This window comes from Pseudopipra pipra, chromosome 5, assembly GCF_036250125.1.
Source record: "Pseudopipra pipra isolate bDixPip1 chromosome 5, bDixPip1.hap1, whole genome shotgun sequence".
Lineage (NCBI taxonomy): Eukaryota > Metazoa > Chordata > Aves > Passeriformes > Pipridae > Pseudopipra > Pseudopipra pipra.
In genome coordinates, this window is record NC_087553.1 from 65,469,674 (window position 1) to 65,488,098 (window position 18,425).

General features: G+C 36.5%; 1 protein-coding gene across 2 annotated transcripts in view; it reads right to left on the minus strand.

Annotated features, from left to right (window-relative positions):
* The window catches only part of HGF (hepatocyte growth factor), a 58,633-nt gene that overhangs the window by 27,111 nt on the left and 13,097 nt on the right, over nt 1–18,425 (minus strand). Inside the window, exons 3-7 of one of the 2 annotated variants that reach the window (XM_064656432.1) lie at nt 14,219–14,331; nt 13,456–13,570; nt 9,322–9,449; nt 7,526–7,646; nt 2,983–3,101 (exon numbers count right to left, since the gene is read on the minus strand). In XM_064656432.1, the coding sequence (XP_064512502.1) occupies nt 2,983–3,101; nt 7,526–7,646; nt 9,322–9,449; nt 13,456–13,570; nt 14,219–14,331 (596 nt within the window). Of the gene's footprint in view, nt 1–2,982; nt 3,102–7,525; nt 7,647–9,321; nt 9,465–13,455; nt 13,571–14,218; nt 14,332–18,425 lie in introns of both variants that reach the window. The other variant, XM_064656431.1, reaches the window with a different exon arrangement.

The following is an 18,425-nucleotide window of genomic DNA, read 5'->3' on the forward strand; positions in this document are numbered from 1 at the left end:
CATTAAAATAATTTCACTGTGGGTTTTGTTTTTAAATTTCATTATGATCTTTACCTTCTATTAAGGACTTTAACTGTGATTTGGTAGACAGAGGTGATAATAATCCAGTAATTTGCAGGAGATCTCCCACCCAACTATTTTATAAAGCTTTGGTCAGACTGGAGATACTGAAAGTTGCTTGGACTGTAAGTTTACGTGACCAACAAAGCCAGATGTGAATCCTCAGAACACTGACACATCAGCTCAGGAAATGCCAAAGGATAAAGGTTTATAAAAGTTGCATTTGTGAAACAGTCAGCTGTAACGTAGGAATATTTTTCTTTCATAATAAAAACATATCCAGCAGGGGAAAAGAACAGATCTAGTATGCTACACATGATTCATACGTTATCTAATAACTGGAGAAGTGTAGGAAGCACAGTTTAGTTTTTAAAAAAACCACACAACAGAACAAAACCCAGACCAACACAAGCCAAAAATCCAGAGCAACAGCTCCTAAATTAATGGATTAACTAAAAAATTGAAAGATGATTCAGCTGCATAGCCAAGTAAGCCTGTGTTCACAAAGGGGATAGACTTAGCTTCCCCTATTATTAAAGATTATCAGTAAGACTCAATATAATGACATGAACTAGTACTGTAGTTCATAGGTAAGAATTTCAATATGGGTGTGACTTCATGGATGCCGGACCCAAAACAAGCAGTGGTCCTGTTAAGTTCCCTCTGTCTCTAGAAAACCTGATTACAGACATTGCCCAAAGTAGAAAATTATCCTCACCTTTTTTTACAGTGGAATAATTTTGATAATGTAACTACCTTATACTGGATTTATAATGCCTTATGAATAAGCTCAATTACTCTGCATCTGGAAGTACATTAAGAGTATTCTTACTCAACCCTTGGATTTCAAAAATTGATGAATTGATTAGAAGTGACTGAATCTCCAAGACATTGGACTGGCCTAAGCTAAGAACAACCAAGGAGAGAAAATTCTGAATTACTGGTGGTGGAAGCAGAAAACATAGCATAATTTTTTTTTGCAAGAATCCTAAGTAAAGATGAAGAATGCCATGTTTCCTCCTTTAGATAACAACTGCTCACATACACAGCTTCATGCTGTAGCCATTACCTCTTCCCCTCCTGCCTGCCTCAGTATTTATATATATGCTAACATCATAGGGAAAATACAGATTACATTATGGAAACAGATTTTTGTCAGACTCACGCTGTCTCTATTTTACCTGGATTTTAGAGACCCCAGTAATGGGTTATCTTGATATATATATCATCAGCAACAAAATATAGAGAACCTTGAAAATTAAACAGTTATTAAAAATCACTCCTTTTGTGTTCGAGATTTTTTTTTCACTTTTTGAATTCTCACATTAAGCCACTTTCAGGTGAGCTTTATTGTTCTTTTCAATTGATTCTATTCTCTTCTTCTATCCTCCTCCTAAGAGAGATAAATTAATTTTACAATGAGCCTACTGAAGTGACACTTAGAGCTAGATGAAAAGGAGAGGGTCTGGTTTCGAGGACAATTTTTTAACACTTCATTTTGATCAAAGTTCAAGCAGGACAACAATATAAATTGTAGTTTCAAACTGCAGATCTAAGAAAAACTGACTTTCTCATGAGCTAATATGACACTGAGTTTGACTGAGAAATTTTAGAAGCTTCGTTTTGCCTCCACTTCATGGAAAATCCAAAAATACTGTTTTTCCCTTTTCTGCTTGTTTTCCTGGGGGGCTCTGCCACAGGGTTGGGGCACATGAAGTTGAAAGGTTTCCACAGTATGGGTTCAGTTAAAGCTATGCCTTGTTTAAAGAAATTGTCTTTGTTCCCATGATGTTATAAATAAAGAATTTTGGTAAAAGGAATAAAAAAAAAACAGTTTAGGTAGTAAGAAACTGCCATTAATATGATGCTTGCACATTATTTCAAACGTTATCCATTCACTAGGGGCAAAATAATGGCCCCTAAATATGCCAATGAGAATTATGTGAGATAAGATAGGATATTATCACCTGTAGGATCCGTAAGCTGTGAATGAGGCAAGGAATTTCAGGGATGTGAATTCTGGTTTCCTGATTAAAGCATGTCTCAACAAAACTGAATTCTACCATCTGCCTTAGCAACAGCATTACCATGAAAGTCTAGAAAAGTTTTCAAGAGAGGTCCAATAGTGTTAACTTTCTTATTTTTCCTGCACAACTCTAATTATCTATTTAACATCTAATTATCAGTGAACAGAGCTGTCAGAGCTATCATGAAAGTTAAGATGATCTGGGCTTTGAAGATAGAGCATGCTGCAGGATGCTCTGAAAATGTTGAACAAAAGCATCTCAAAGAGGACATCTAATATTTGTATACCTTAATGCCATTTTGATTCAATTTTCTGTCTGTAAAGTAAGGATAACAAATGCCACCATCTTGTAGCTAATGGATGAAAAGAAATTAATTGCCTGAGGAGTGCTTTGATATGGAGTGCTGAATATCAGAAAAAAAACCATGGGGAAATTATAATTCTGTGTTCAGCACAAGGGTGGATAGTGTGCAGGACCCAAGGCCTAGAACTGCAAAGCAGTGAAGAGTTGTTGACAGAGAACTCTGAGTAGGGAAGGTGTGTATATGCAGCTACTCCCAAATGATAATGCAAATGCCCAGCATGGTCAAAGTAAGAATGTCCATGAAATCTCCATGATTTTGTTGCCCCTCTTTTTTTTGTTTCTTGATTTTCCTACATTTTATTGCAATTTCCAGTATGTAAGATTTTCACATATTCCAGTGGTAAGTAATGCACAACTCTTCTTTCCTGTCCAGATTAAACAGAAAACATTTATAGGAGAACCTCTTTGAAAGCTATATTTTAAAAGCCAGCGAAGGGCAATGAACGAACTAGCGGTGGTCCTATACTGCTTGAAATATCTGTGTCCAGATTTTGGAAAGGAAAAGGAAGTAATAAATTTTGCTTGAACTCACCACACATTTTAATTGCACAGAACTCCCAGGGGGTGTTAGGGTCAAGAGTGTAGCACCATGGTCTCAGCTTGCCATCGGGATTGCGGCAGTAATTATCATCAAAGCCCTTGTCAGGATATCTGTAAACCACAATGAGAAACGTGTCAAAGAAGTCTTCCTGGCAACACTGCACAGGCTTCTACAAGGTACTTAAAGGACAGACCTCAGCAGAGGCAAACAAAAACCAATTCCTATTAACCTGGGGTCTGATTATGTAAGATGGATGCAACTCTTTTAGTACTGTTAGAAAGCTAATAACTTATAAACACTTTCCAAATATACAGCAGAATCAGATCTCCACTAAGGGGATTCCCTGCTGTGCTAATGCACAGGGTACCGGATGGGGTAACTCCGCTAATTGCTAAATTCTTGCTCTTATGTCTGTCAACTGATGACCAGACACTGAAGCCTCTCATTTTTTTTTAACAGCCCAATTAAGTGTGGATTATATAAACACTCTCTGCCATGCTGGACTCATTAACAAAACAGGTTCTTCAGTGCAACAGCCCTGGGTTCAAACTGGAAGCTGTTTTGAGCAGCAATGCTACTAGTGATCCATTTTTGTAACAGAGTTCATTCTTGGTCATGCCCTGATTTCAAGCACTGGAGGAAAGAAGAAGAAAAATAAGGAATTAACTTCTGTCTCACTTTATCTCATTAAGATTTGATACTATTGTGCTATTTAAATGTTTCCACATTCCTGCTGCCGTCATTGAACGGTCAGAGAGATAGTCAAGATGAGAAGGGGCTTTTTGCATAAGTGTGCGATGCTAACATCTGTAAACTTAAAGAGAAGGAGATAAATGAATCCTTTTTTTTTTTTCTCTAGTGAATAAAAATTGTCTTGGCTTTCCAATTTTATTGAAATGTGTTAGTAAGAGAAACAAAAAGTAGATTTGCCCCTGAGGGAATCATGAAAAGTATGTAAGAGAACAATAAAGTTAACTACCTGGGAACTTGAATCCATTTACAACTGCAAGCAGATGTGTTTCACAGAAGCAGAGGAAAATATGATTTACAAGTGCGTGTCTTTGGTAGGATGCTTTTTATGTCAAATGTTCATGCTAATTTTGACTCATGTATTTGCAACTTGATCTCCCATTCCTTAGGAAAGTTGGGTTCCTTCAACTATAGAAGGGACAGGGACAGGATTTAAGTAGAATTAAAAAAAAAAAAAAATACAAAAAAACCAGCAAGGAGAAACCTCACCAAACTGAGAATTCAATGGCAGTCAAGAATGTGGTAGTTTCAGATCTAGCAACAGTACCCTGTTTTCTGCTAGGTAAAAGACGAACTGTAAAGGAACAAATTGTGTCCAAGAATTTCATTAGGAAGCAGTTAATGGGCTAAGAATACAGTAGAAAACAGGATGACTTTGGCCATCCAGTAGGTGCAGTGATGAGCTTTGATGTTGGTAGAACATGTTCCGTGTCAAGTAGCATGGAGAGTTCATGTCACTACCTAAGGACCAAGATGAGTCCAGGAAACAAATGGGGATGTAAAGGATCCACTTTCTAGAATACAAGTGTCTTTCCACAATATTCAGACATGCTTCTGCCTTCCTTCATATCCAGCAAGCAACAATTCCTACAAAAAAAGGCAAACTAACAGCTTTAAGACATAAATGTTAGATAAACAACAACAGGACTTCAAATTGTTCCACACAATTCCATAGTGAGGCTATGGATGATTCCCTGACAGCTAGTCCCTTTGCTCTGTACACTCCTCCTTCCCAAGTACATTGGACACAGACTCCTTGCTTAAACCTAACAAAGAGCCTGAGGTTTCAGAGATCTTTCAGAACTCTACATATTTTACTTTTTTCCCCCTTGAAACAGCAGTAGCTGTACTTCATTTATTAAACTGAAATGAAGGATCAAGATACACATCTGCTGTCAAAATCAAGACTTTTTCTCAGTTTCTAGAGAGGGAGGAGAGTATTAGTCAAAGAGATAACATTTATTCTTTTTAAAGAGACAGATGCTGATCTCTAGCTATCCTGGAACTTAAATTTAGTATCTAAAGCTCTTCACCAATATTTATTTTCCCTTTCTTTTTTTTTAAAAAGAAACTTGGAAACTTGATTTTGTATAAAATAAATTTTCATACAAGAGATATAAACCAGGGTATTAGTAAAAGGATTCCTGCAGTTATTCATCTCTTATGCTACACTTCAACCCTACTTTCCTCCTTATAATAAGTATTTTCACAGAATATTTGAGCAGAAAATACGAGCAGAGAAGGAGAAAAATTTTTCCCCTCTACACTGCTCTATGCCTAAGTCATTACCCTCAACAGTCTTCCTTCCATGGTGCCTGTGAGTACACAAAAGAACTGGAGCTTCAGAATACAATTCTGCATCCACTAATAGCTAAAAACGGGCCATGCAGGAGTTGTTTGGGGTGTTCCTTCTGCTAACTTCAATCAAATCTGAGTAAGCAAGGGTTGGTTATCAATTCTGGTCAGTAACTGACCTCTGAGGGGAAGGAATGTGGAACAACTCACTGAGGTGACAAAAAGCAAAAGTGAGATTTATTCACCCTGAGCTGAAAGCATTGTCCAACAGCAGGTAGACTGGAGCATTTAAATGACTACTAGCTTTATTTCCTTTTCTTCATAGTTGCAACTGGTGAAGCTATGAATGAAAATAGGTTTAAATCTGCTCAGATTGTCCTTCCTGGTTTCCAAGTTATTCACATTACACCAGGATGATATATTATAAATATCTCTAGAGATTGCTGTGTTTTAATGAATCATTTGTTCCAAACCTCTTCTCTTATTTTTAACTTACGTGACCATTAAAAAAAAAACACAAAGCAAATCCCACAACCTTTTTAAAATCTAGTATAATCAAAGTATAATTGTTACTACCTTTAGTGACTGTTCCATGAAGGTGGTTAACACCAGTGTATTAGAAATGCATTGGGCCCCATTACTCTTCTGAAAGCTCATACAAATCAATTCAATCTGGATGGGTGTCTTTTTGATAAAAAAACCCACTTTTATTACAGTCTGAAAACTCTCAAAATGATGTTTTCTGAAGGAAATAGTTCAAGGAGAAAGACAATTGTTTGTAAGACTGCTGTTAGTCTGAAAAGTCATTTTGCAAACAATTAGAAATTAATGGAAAAAAAGAAATTTCCTCCTGACAGTAAAATTGTTATTATTTGTACCCAGAAGTTCTACAAATGTTTCACTCCCAAGGAACAAAACTCTTTCAGTGACTTGTTCTAGAATGCACAGTAAGTGTATGGCAAAACTCAGATTATCTTCAGTCCCAGTCTGCTAATACAAAATATTTATTGTAGCAGAGCTGTGGGATGCCTGCTATTATTCATGAAGCAGATCATCCCACCCAAGGGAGAAAAGAGGTTATATCACATAAACTCCAAAACTTCAGATCCTTAATGTTTTGTTGAATGATCAGGCTTTCTAAAATCTAGTAGTATTCACATTTCTGAGTATAAAAATAATGCTTTAGTGAAACACTTTAACAAATATAAAGATCCTTTCAGTGAAAGATCTTAATCATTCTGGGTTTTGTGATTCTTGCAGTCTTCCTCTGGCAGTTTAAATTTATTTAATCCAATTTATAAATGGAGTTAATCCAAAATCTGGAATAAAACTAAAATGAAACTGTAGTCCAGTTTAGATGATCACAGAGGCCTTCCTATGTGGCCTAACCCCCACCCACGCCCATGGCCCAAAATCCTTCCAGAAGGGTGTATTATAGATGACCATTTGTGGTCGGGTGAATTTTGCCCTCCAGGACAAACCCTAACAGGGATGAAATTTGTCTTGGTATTTCTGACTCAACTTTTGGCATTATGCATTCATGTCTAAATTAAAAAAAAAAAAAAAGAAAAAAGTCTAAGATAGAAATCCACAGTCATAAAATAGTAAACAGAGCAATGAACTCCTTTCCCAGGTTGCAAAAACATATGCAGTGAGCAAATATTTTGTTCAAACAAATTGGGTACTTAAATGTGATTATAATAGAAGATCATCCACAGCTTTAAGGCTATTCAATATCTCAAAAAGGAGGGTAATGTTACTTGACGATATTGCAAGCTTATATTCACAATTGTGTCAAGAAGTCTAAAAAATATTTATGACTTTTAATCATTATTTACTTTTGCAGTGACTTTAAGGTATTTTAAGCTCACTGAAGCTGCAAATCAATATATACAGAAACATTCAGGGGTTAATTTTTTAGTGTCAATGAAGTTAATTTTGATCAATAATGCAGCACATGAACATCACTACACTAAACTGGCATGGGATGCAGTCACAACTGCAAGAAACAACCTCTAGTCCCCATCCTGCATTTCCATTGTGACAGTAGCCAGCCTACACTATGGACCAGAAGCCCAAATATCTAAAACTGGTGACATCCACAAATTTCAGTTGAGCTCATGCTAGTTTTGCTCAGCTGTTTCCAGAATGTGTGCAATTTTCAAATTATGACCACGTGGTCTTGCTTGGGGTGGGGGGGAGAGGTTACCTCTCTGGTCGAAATTTGTGCTTGTGTGGTCTCTGAAGATCCCAGCGCTGACACTCCTTGCCCGTCTCGGTGTGATCCATTGGCCCTCTGTAATTCTCTCCATTGCAGGTCATGCATTCAACTAGGAAAAAAAAAAGTAGACAATAGTCATTTATTACACTGATGACTTGCACCACAAAAAAAGAAAGTTAAAAAGAAATAAATCACATCCCTGCTCTTATGTGTTGAAACCAAACTGAAGAGTTATAAAAAAATGATACCTTTTTGTGAGTTGGTGTGGGTAATGCCCTTTGGAACAGAATAACATCTCTTTCTTAGATCTAATCCATGAGCTTAAAAGTGATACCACTTTATAGGACACTTACAGTTTTGAGCCAGGTAGGGGTCAGCTGTTAGACGCATTCATGTTCCTAAAAGATTTTTAATCTTACTTATGGTTAGTAGCAGAAAGAGGCACATATCTAAGGAAGAAGTATTTTTTAAAGGTGGTATTTTCCAATTAAGTATCATTCATTATTTCAAATCACTCTAAGTCTACTATAATTACAGCACAAGTTTAAGTGCAGAATAATGGCTGAATCCCAATTTCAGTGCAGTACAGTATATTTTTTAAATTCCCAGGCCTTTCAGCTACACATGATACTGTTTCTTTTTGGTGATAATTCCTTTTGGCAGTTTACACTAAGATAGATTTTCAGCCCTAGTTTGGGAAGGTGGAGGGGGGTAGAGGGAGAATGGGCAAAAACTATCAAAGGGATTTGAAACCGCTGTTGAACAAAATTTAGATTTAGAAGTCTGAAAATATAAAATAAATTCATCATAACTAACTGTAGACAAACTTCTCAATTACTCACTAATTAGAGTAATTTTAAAGAAAGATCACTTAGAAAATACTATTTTATGCATTTACAGATCTCACTCTTCAGTCATAACATCCACTACCAAAGTCTTCATCCTGCAGTGAGCTCCAAGTATTATCCCATTTGAAGCTCATTTAAATTTACATTTAAAGGTTAGGCTTTAATAGATTTTCAAGCTCCTTGTGAATTATTTGCTTTCCCCTTCTCTCCCTCTCTCCCTCCCTCTCCTTTTAATTCCTCCACAACACCACAGCTATTCCATGTGACACATTAGCAGGAAAATTAAAGGCATCATATCTTGAGGATTTAAATGAGTTGATTGACTGGAACTGAATTGGCTGATTAGCAAGATATAAGAGCTTAGTTTGGAGGTTAACAGAACTTAAAAGTCAACAAATGCAATGGTGCACATGAAGTGTCTTTCAAATTCTGTGACTTGGAAGTCAAATGGGATTGGATTTATAGTTACATTTATTTACAGTATTTATTTGAAAAACAAAGGGCATACTTATCTTGAGCTTTCATCCTGTAATTCAGTATCTAAATTTTCATCAAAAAGAAGAGGAAAAGCTGATTTTACCATGGAATGGAACTAGATGATTTTATCACATAGTAATACTGAGACTGTAATGGATTCACTATGGACTAGAAAAGCAAATCACACTTGTGTGATCAGCACAATTACATTGTTCAAGCTCCTCCGTGACCTGAAAAAAGCTGCTGAGCCTGAAACCTTGTTCAAATATTCCAGCGTACTGGAACATACAAGAACTTCTCTTCCTCTTAATACCTCCTTTTCTTGCTGTGGGAATTATTCTTGCTGAGAAATCACCTATTCTTTATCCAAAGGCCACAAGCAAGTGACTACTGGAAGTTCTGTGCAGCTGCTGTCAGCAGAGCAAAAGCAACTTTCTGCAGAAAGTCATGCCAGGTTACCTTCTGAGCAGAGGGGGATGTCACAGACTTCGTGGCGCATCTCTGGACTGGTGGTGAAACACCACGGGCCTCCCTCTTCCCCTCGGGGGTTTCGGCAGTAGTTTTCCCTCAGGTCTTTTCCCCGATAGCTCGAAGGCAAAAAGCTAGTTTTAAAATGACAATCATTACAGTATAAGAGCATGCAAACTTTGGGGTTAATCATACTATTTTTACAAATAGTTAGAAAAAATCACATTTCTGCTTCCTTCTCCCTCCATCCCACCTAAAGAAATGTACCCCCCAAACATCTGTCCATGCACAAATACACATCTTCAATAGGGATTACTCAACCTAAATGGCCTAAATCTGGGACAATTTGTCTAGCCTGTAGCATGCTGTAGTGAGTTTTATTCCCATTCCTCAGCTGTCCAGAGCCAACTATCTGCCACAGAATCAAAGGCAGCCACACACTCCCTGCCAGCCATCCCTGTGTTCTCCTTCGTGAACTGTGGGTGTATAGGAGAAAAATTCATTGTGTCTGTAGCCAGACCTGTCTTTCCTCTGCATGTTGACACAAACAACTGGTCCATTTGGGCTTAGACTAAAAAGTCCACAAGCAGAGAAACCTCTTTGCATCCCTGCTCAGGCAGCAGCTAGAACTGCTCCTCAGGAGCATGTGAGCGTGACTGAGTGGTGTGATACACCTCGCCGAGAGGCTTTCACTGCGTGAAACCATGGACTGCTTTGCATTTCAGCATCAGAAATTTCCCCAGATGTCACTTAAGCTGTCTTGCTTCATGTTCTGCCACAAGCCTGACTGTTGTCACCTTAGGGCCTGCTACTTATAGACCCATTCATCATTGCTATTGTATAAATTAGGACATTTAACAGTAACCCAGCTGACTTAAACTGACCAGGTGCAAGGTGTTGTCGTCCCAACTATCTGTAAAAGTATTTGTTTACCTCTAGAGAAACCCTTACATGCACACTGACATATAGAGATATACATAGGCATACATATATAGATTATATATATATTTATGTATAAAAGATTGTTAATCAATTTTCTCCTCATACTAAGGAACTGCTAAGTCCATAGCAAGGAACCAAACCCCAGACTGGTCTGTTCAATGCCACTGCAACAGGTCACGACCACACTCAGGCAGCACGTTGCAGACAAATCCAGTGGCATTTCACTGCCAGTTTCACTGCAGTGATGTTTAAACTGCAGCTAAATCTCTGTAGCTAGAAAACACCTTAAATTCAGAGTTGTGATCCGTTCCATGAAGATTTTTTGTTAATTGAAACGCTGGGCAAACCGCATAGGGGATCACACAAAAGTTGTAACTGAATTAATTAAATGATTTAATTTTTGAGCTTTCTAAGATTTTTTTCATTTTTTTTTCTGTCAGTATATTTAAGTTATTAAATTTAAGAAAAATTGGACATGTGACATTTTAATCATGTTTTATTCCCGTTAATGAAATATTTGAACTAACTGAGATGAAAAATACCTCTGTTAATCGCATTGAGGTTCTAGCCAATATAATGTGGAAGCATTACATAAAAGAGTTTGTTTGTTTGTTTTTTTTATTTTTAGTGCTTTAAAAGAATAATTTTTTGTCATTACTGCTGCCTATAAAATTATTGCTTCTGTTTTTCCTCTGTGGTCTTGTAATATAAATATCTTAAATGTTTTTTAGTTAAAGACAGCCCTGGGGAAACGTTTCTGATAGGATATTCCAACCTGCAAATGTTTTAAAGTAGTATGTCAGTGCATACAAGATCATTTTATTTAACTCTTCTGCTCAGAAATTATGGACATAAGAAAATATAGGGAAAGTCATCTCAAATTGTATCAGATATGCTATAAGAACATTAAAAAAAAAGTCTAAGTGAATAGCCTTAAAACCACAAGATGAGTCAGATAAACAAATGGCTTCGACAGGTACTGAAACAATGTTCTTGAGAGAGGAAAAGATGAGTTGCAGTGAAGGCCAGTCCAGAAATGGAAGAAAGGGCCACTCCTAAAATTGTTTGATGATTTAGTTCAACTACATTAGGTAAGGAAAAAAGAAAAAAAGCCAAATAACTGAAGCCAGTAAGAGTAATGGTAAAAACAGATTCAACCACAAAAAAGTCATGGAAATTAGCCAAAAACCTGTGAAGCACTGGTCTACTCTTTGACCATTTTTCTTTGAGCCCTTTTTACATTGGGTTTATCCATTTAATAGTCTCTAAGATTCCTGCACTCTGTACTATGATGGAGATGAAAATAATAGAACCCTGGGTTTTGCTGGGAGTCTCTGTGTTCTACTGGAATACAAATCAATAAAAATATGACTCATTGAATTCAAGCACAACTTTAGTCTGTAGTTATTTCTATTCTGTCTAGAAAGATAATTAAAAATCATTAAAGTACATTCTCCTTTAAATATGAAATGGGGATTTATTTTACAATGGCACATTGTGATAATCAGATGTTGAGAAAAACTGACCTAAAAATCTAAGCCTTTTGTACTAATAAGTTCCAAACACACCACTACTGTCTGCTTCTTCCCATCTCCCTCATGTCTCTGATGATGAAATCATATTTTCTGATGTTGAAAAACAAAATTAGCATGCAGCCACCTCATTTATCCGGTGACCTTTAAAAAAATAAACTTATTGCACAAGGCAGGAGAAAAGTCATTCTCATAAAATTCATCGTAGAAGAGTGGCTGTCCAAATGTGATAAAACTGTGTATGTTGTGTATTAAAATGCAATTCAGTGACAATGTGCACTATAAAGACACTTTCCTTTCTCTAATTATATAAAGTCATATGTATATTACATAGAATAAATGCTCATTCTTGCTTAGTTTGTAATTATTTAGAATTCTTTCCCTTTTGAAAGATGAAGATTGTATACTTCAAGGTGTTAAGTCTCAAAAGGTCACTGCTGTGGGACCTGGTGATATTTATGATGTGCTCCCAGCCAAGAACAGGTCTGGCCCCACTCTGAAAATCAGACACACTACCATCGATACTGTAAGCAGCCAAGTCCAGTAAGTCCAAGCCTGAGGCTCAGCTTTGTAACACATCATAAGAGGAGAGAACCAAGTATCCTTTGCTTTTTCATGTTGTTCCAAGATATCATCTTCTACACTGGATTGATTTGGTCAGGACAGGACTGAGCAGTTCCTCAGCCCAGTTCCTCATTAGCAATATCCAGTTTGGCTCCTCCTAAAAAAAGTGCTGATGCTGGGAGTCTGGAGCAAAAGGCAGCAACATAGACAGGAAGCTTATGGGTGAGAGGACATTTTGTATTGGCTAAAGCCAATACAAAAAGGTTCAAAGAGAAATGGTCAAAGAGTAGACCAGTACTTCATAGTCCTTTACCTAGTCTCCAGCAATGTTTGTTGTGGATGACTCTGCTTCTACCATTATTCTTACTGGCTTCACGTTTTGGCTTTCTTCTCCTTTCTTTAGATAATGGAGTCTAATGAGCTTTACTCTCAAGATGTAGATTTGGCCTCAGTTTTTCACTGTATCAGGTCTTAACCTGAAAAGTTAAGTCCTGTACCTGCTGCATCAGTCTTTAGTTATTGCCAGTATAATGTGAAGGAAAGGATTTCAATAGTCTCTTCAGTCCTTTCCATGTATTTGTTGCCTGGCCTAAGTGCTCTATGCAGTTTAATGTATTCAACAAATAAAAGAGAATTAACAACAACTATGCAAATGATAGTAACAATAAGTGTATACTAAACAAATAGGTGGGCTATCCCCCACTTCTTAATAATGGGGTTTTTAAAATTGCTCATTCCCTGGAAGTTGATTAGAAAATTGTGATAAACTTCCAGACCCCAGGCTGAAGTTATGCAGATGTTTTGTTCCTGTCAGTAACTAAGAGATCAAAAGGATATAAACAGCTAAAAACACTGACACAGGAAAGGAAGGGATACAGACACACAGGCTGGCATTAAAAGAGACCTCTTTAGAGAAAGCCCATGAAAGTATGGATTTTCTGGGATCTGGAGAATGGCATCTCTTGGAGAAAGGCAAGAAAAATATCTAAGAGATTTTGTTGTCTAAAGTTAGTTGTCCCATAAATTCTTATGCTTTATGGAAGCTGTCTCGACACTATTCCCATTGTCTCTGCTCCTGAACTCTTACCTGTGCTCATGGGGGATCATTGAATTCCAGGCCTGACACTGGATACCACTTTTGGTAACAGATATTGTTCCTTTATAGTCTGCTCCTTTCCCGATGATACAATTCCTGACATAGTCTATTGAAATAAAAGAGGGGTTTGGTTATTGCAATTTTAGGGTTTTGATTAATGCAATATAAACTAAAGTTCATAATCTCTTTTCTAATGAACTATATTATAATAAATATTATAATAAATAATATTATCAAAATAATATTATTTAATAGCCTTTAAATTCCTAATTATTCAAAATACTGTTTAGTTGTTGGCATACATTCATGTCCCTTTTTTTTTTCCAAAATACTGATCACTAACTGACTTAAAAAACTCTCCTGAAAATGTTTCCAACATGTCTGATTGAACAAAACTCTTTAAGTCTGATGACTTAAGTCTCCCACTCATTAATGAGGTGAATAGTAACAATATTAAGTCAAAAATGTTAACATACAGCTGAGCTTTTAAGTAGTAAGATGAAGTAACCAGTCAGGATAGTACGTATGATGGTAGGCAAATATGTACACTGGAAAACTGATCAAGTATGTAGAGGAATTAGCATGACAACAAACTCAGGATATGTGTAAATAAAACTGTAAAATGCAACTTTCAAAATTCATAGAACTGTCCCTTGCCCAGGATGTTCCTACAGTCAAAAATCACTGACTGACCTCAGGGGTTCTTTTCTCCTTTCATTGCTGGAAAAACAAAATCAGTAAATAAATCAGTTACCCTTCTTTTCATACAGATCAAACGCATGGTCTTGCTTCTTTCTCACACCATTTGTCAAGCTGTTGAAGGATAACCAATGGCACCGTTTTGTAACTCTGTCATAAGCAAAGGCCCTGAAAAGAAAATCTGGATGAGAAAAAAATCTCTGTGTGGTTTATAATAATGACACATGGCCTGCCAAAGAGCATGCAATGACATCAGATTTATTTTTACTGGGAAAATCAGAGAAACAGTCCAAATTACTATTTAAACCCACAACTCTGCTGACAAGAGCAAAGAAACAAAGAAATTAAATTGATGTGGCCATTACATTAAATACCAGCTTAGTTGTTCACACTAATCTATGAGTTCCCTTGTCATTAAAGATCTTTATTTTAAAAGTGAGATAAATGTGACTGAGACAGCATATGTGTCCCCAGTTATGCTGCTTTCTGGAAAAAAAAAAAAAAAAAGGAAGACTCTAAAATATCCTTTTTTGCTATGCTTACAATATGGCTCTGAAATAGTTCCGTATCTCACACTAGTGGTTTGAGGAAAATTCAAGAGCAAGAAATCTGTTTCTTAACTAGATCAACAGAGCTGCTTAAAAACAAGATTCTTTTTATTTTTATGAATAAACTAAACTGTGATGGTGTGCCTACAGTTTGTCCTTGTCTTGCTTTTGTTTTCTTCTTTTCTCTTATTTTAACTGCTTTCAAGGATAGAGCACAATGTATGCTGAATTGACTGGGTTGAGGGGAGGGCAAGAAAGACAAATAGAAATCAGAAGAGTAAAAACACCTTCTTTCAATATTTGAAATGAAAAATGTAGACTTTTTCTCTTAACATCATTTTGAAAGGATAGACTTTAAATGTAGGTAAAATGTTTTGAAAGATTTTAAGAACATAATTGACTGCCTTGGAGGGGGCAACAATTATTCCAATAAGGATAGAAAAATAAGACAGAAAAAAACCCCACAGGTGTTTTTTCCTTAACTTTTTTCACTAGAACAAAATAACAAATCACGGACATCATACTATTGCCTCTAGCCTACCACAAAATCTACATTTCTGTCAGTCATCCCATACCTTCTGAGATATTTTATTCTGATCTGAGAAGGCATTTTATCACTACTTGATAATACTGAAAAGACACACAGATTTCTTACACTTCACCCATACTTTGGCTGTGCCATATTCCTGAGCACTGCATCCCTCAACAAAAAACTCTTTGATCTCCATTTAATTCACCATACAAGCTTTCTTGTGTGAGATCTTGCTGGCTTCACTTAAAAATATTGCACGATCCAATCCAATCTCCCCAGTCTTCTCTCTTTCAAACATCTTCTTCATTATCGTTTCCATCACCAAACAGATTTTTCATCCAACTGCTCTCTCTACTCTGTTGACTCCAAATGTTTCCAACCTGCTAACCTTCATCCTTCTGCCCTTGTGAAACCTTCTGTTCTCTTCTGGCTGATTCTCAAATATGAGCATATCCATATGAGCCTCTAACTCCATCTTCACAAAAATATCCTTGACCTTTCCTGCCTTTCAGATTACATTCTCCTTTCCACTCCTCCCTCCTTAAGTGGGAATGCAGAATGCACTGTTTACAAACAGTTCTTTCAGTTTTTGCCTTTCAGTTGCCTCTTGGTTTCTTTCCAGTTTGGCTTCAATCACTTCTGCACATAAAAGTTTCTAACAATCTTTTCTTGGACCCAAATCTGAAGATTTTTTATGCTTCCAAAGTCAACATATTTGAGAAAATTCTTGGACTTTCTTCTACTGATACTGATGATCACAACCATTTTTTCTTGTTGCTCTTTGTACTGAGATAGTCGGTAGATTTTCTCATCAGGTACTGAAATTCCGTGATCTATACTGGAATCCCTTCCTGTGTAAATGCAGAAACTCCAAGCAGATAACAAAGGATGAGACAGGGATGACTTTGTCGCTAAGAAAGGGACATACCTGCAAAAGTCACCTGCACAGACAATGAAATAGTAACTACCTTTTTCTCCTCCATAGTAAATGTAGGGGGAAAACCTGCAAAGATGACTAAAAGAAAACAATGGGAATATGGACTGCAAAGGGTGATGAAACTCAGGAATAGAAGAGTTTAGCAGCAGCAGGTTGATAAAGCTGATTGAGATGGCAGAAAAAGATGCACAGAGATTTATGAAGTTAAAATGACAATGTAAATTAATCTAAGGAGTTCTTTAATGGAGGGTTTTAGGAATAATGGTATAAAAAAGAAACAGGTCTAGATAAGGATCTTGTAACTCAGTTGGAAAGAACAAGATCTGTGCAAGCATGAGAGCAAGGGAACAGAGGAAACATCTGTTCTGAAAAGTGACATATATTAGTTCCAACAAAAACGTGCCAGAGATAAAAACAGCAAGGATTAATTATTAACTGATATAATACTCAAAATTTACTTGCAAGTGATACAGAAACTTATAACAAAGGAATCAAAAATTGTCTTATTTTTTTTCTCCAGAAAATAAAGAGTGGCTGATCCTTTATTAGTCTGTAGTGCCTGAAATCTTCTTCTTTACCACTTTCTGGCAGAAAAGAAACTTAATCTTCTTTCTGCTTGTGTACCTCACAGTGCACAGACTCAGATGTTGCTGCTCCCAGTGCTATTGTCACAATTATATTAAAAAATAATTCGTTTTTATTGGCTAATAATGTTTAAATAAATTGAGTTTGCATCCAGAAAATAAAATATCAGTGCTGTGGCCCAGACGATGGAGAACTGCTACATGGGTATGGAGTATGAGAATCAAGCCATGAAAACGTCAACAAACAAAGGAAAATCCAAGTCTTATATTTCAAATATTTAAAACGTTATTTTGTGTTACTTCTCTTCTTATTTTAGAATGTTCCCTCAGCAAGCAGTAAACTAGTTGGTTTTCATTTTAGTTGGTAACAAATTTCACCTTGTAGTAATCATGTGCTGGTATGAAATTAAAGACTATGATCCTAGGAATAAAAGGAAAACATTAGTAATAACTTGTCCTTTAAAAGGGAACACATGTCAAATGTGTGTTTACAGTAGCATCAAAGAACTGTGCACACTACAGCAGGACTCCTCTGGGGCCAAAGGGAAAACCACAAGGATGTTCCAAGATCCCGGAAAAGAAAATCCCACTTGCTCTGCAGCATAACAGTAGTAAGACAAGACCTGATCACCTACACTGCTTCCTTGCTAAAAATATGGAAGGGAAAATAGGGCATTCAGAGAATGAGTCATCAGATTTGTAGTTCTTTTTCATATTCAGTATGAAGTAATTGCATGACAGATTGTGATTCTGATATCTGTGAGCACAAATTTTCCAGTTGTGTTCTCAAAGTCCCTCATGGCTCCTCTATGTTGCTGTATTGACTGATTAAGCCAGGGAGAATTTGCCCCTTAAGGAATCCATCAGACACTCTCCCAATAGAAAAAAAAATCTACAATTACTGAGAACATTTTAACAATTCAGAGAGAATATAGATTAATATTAATGTAAAATAAAATAGACAAATACATTAACTTACCTTTTCTGTTCAGAACACAAAAGATACCACCCTGAGCAGCCACAACTAGCTTGAGGCAATTTTCCTAAACTGATGTTGGAATATAGAATTGTTGTTTGATCGCATTATTCAGAATTTATTTTATACTGTGAAACCTAATTTTATAATACTCCTCACTGCTAACCATCAGAACTCAAGGATGTCTCGCTCTATGGAATATAACCTGATTCCCTTGGCAATAACAGCAGTGGAAGCTCTGCCAATAAGAAAAGGAGTGGCTTGCACCATGTGAAAAATATTAGTGCCTGGAAAATATTTTCTATCAGAAAAAAAGTAAACTCTGTTCATTGTTTACATATATAAATAATCAAAGTACAGAACAATACTAACTAGATCTTGCAACACTGGGATTAAAGGCTTACGGAAGAATTAAATCACAGTGGAGAACCTTTTCTGCCAAGGAGGAGTTTTTGTTGTCATATTTGTTTTAGCTTTCATTTGTAGCAATTGTTAAAATTTTTTTATGTCTCAAATTCAGGCTCACATTTAGGCTGGTATTGACTAGTATAGAAGTCATCCATTCTCTCCAAGATTCTACTGCATTCGTGGTCTTTCATTTATTGCTAATGGTCCAGACTAAGTGAGGCCAAGGGGATCATTTAAATCTAACACGTCAGAAAAATAATAGTGATTTGTTCCAAAA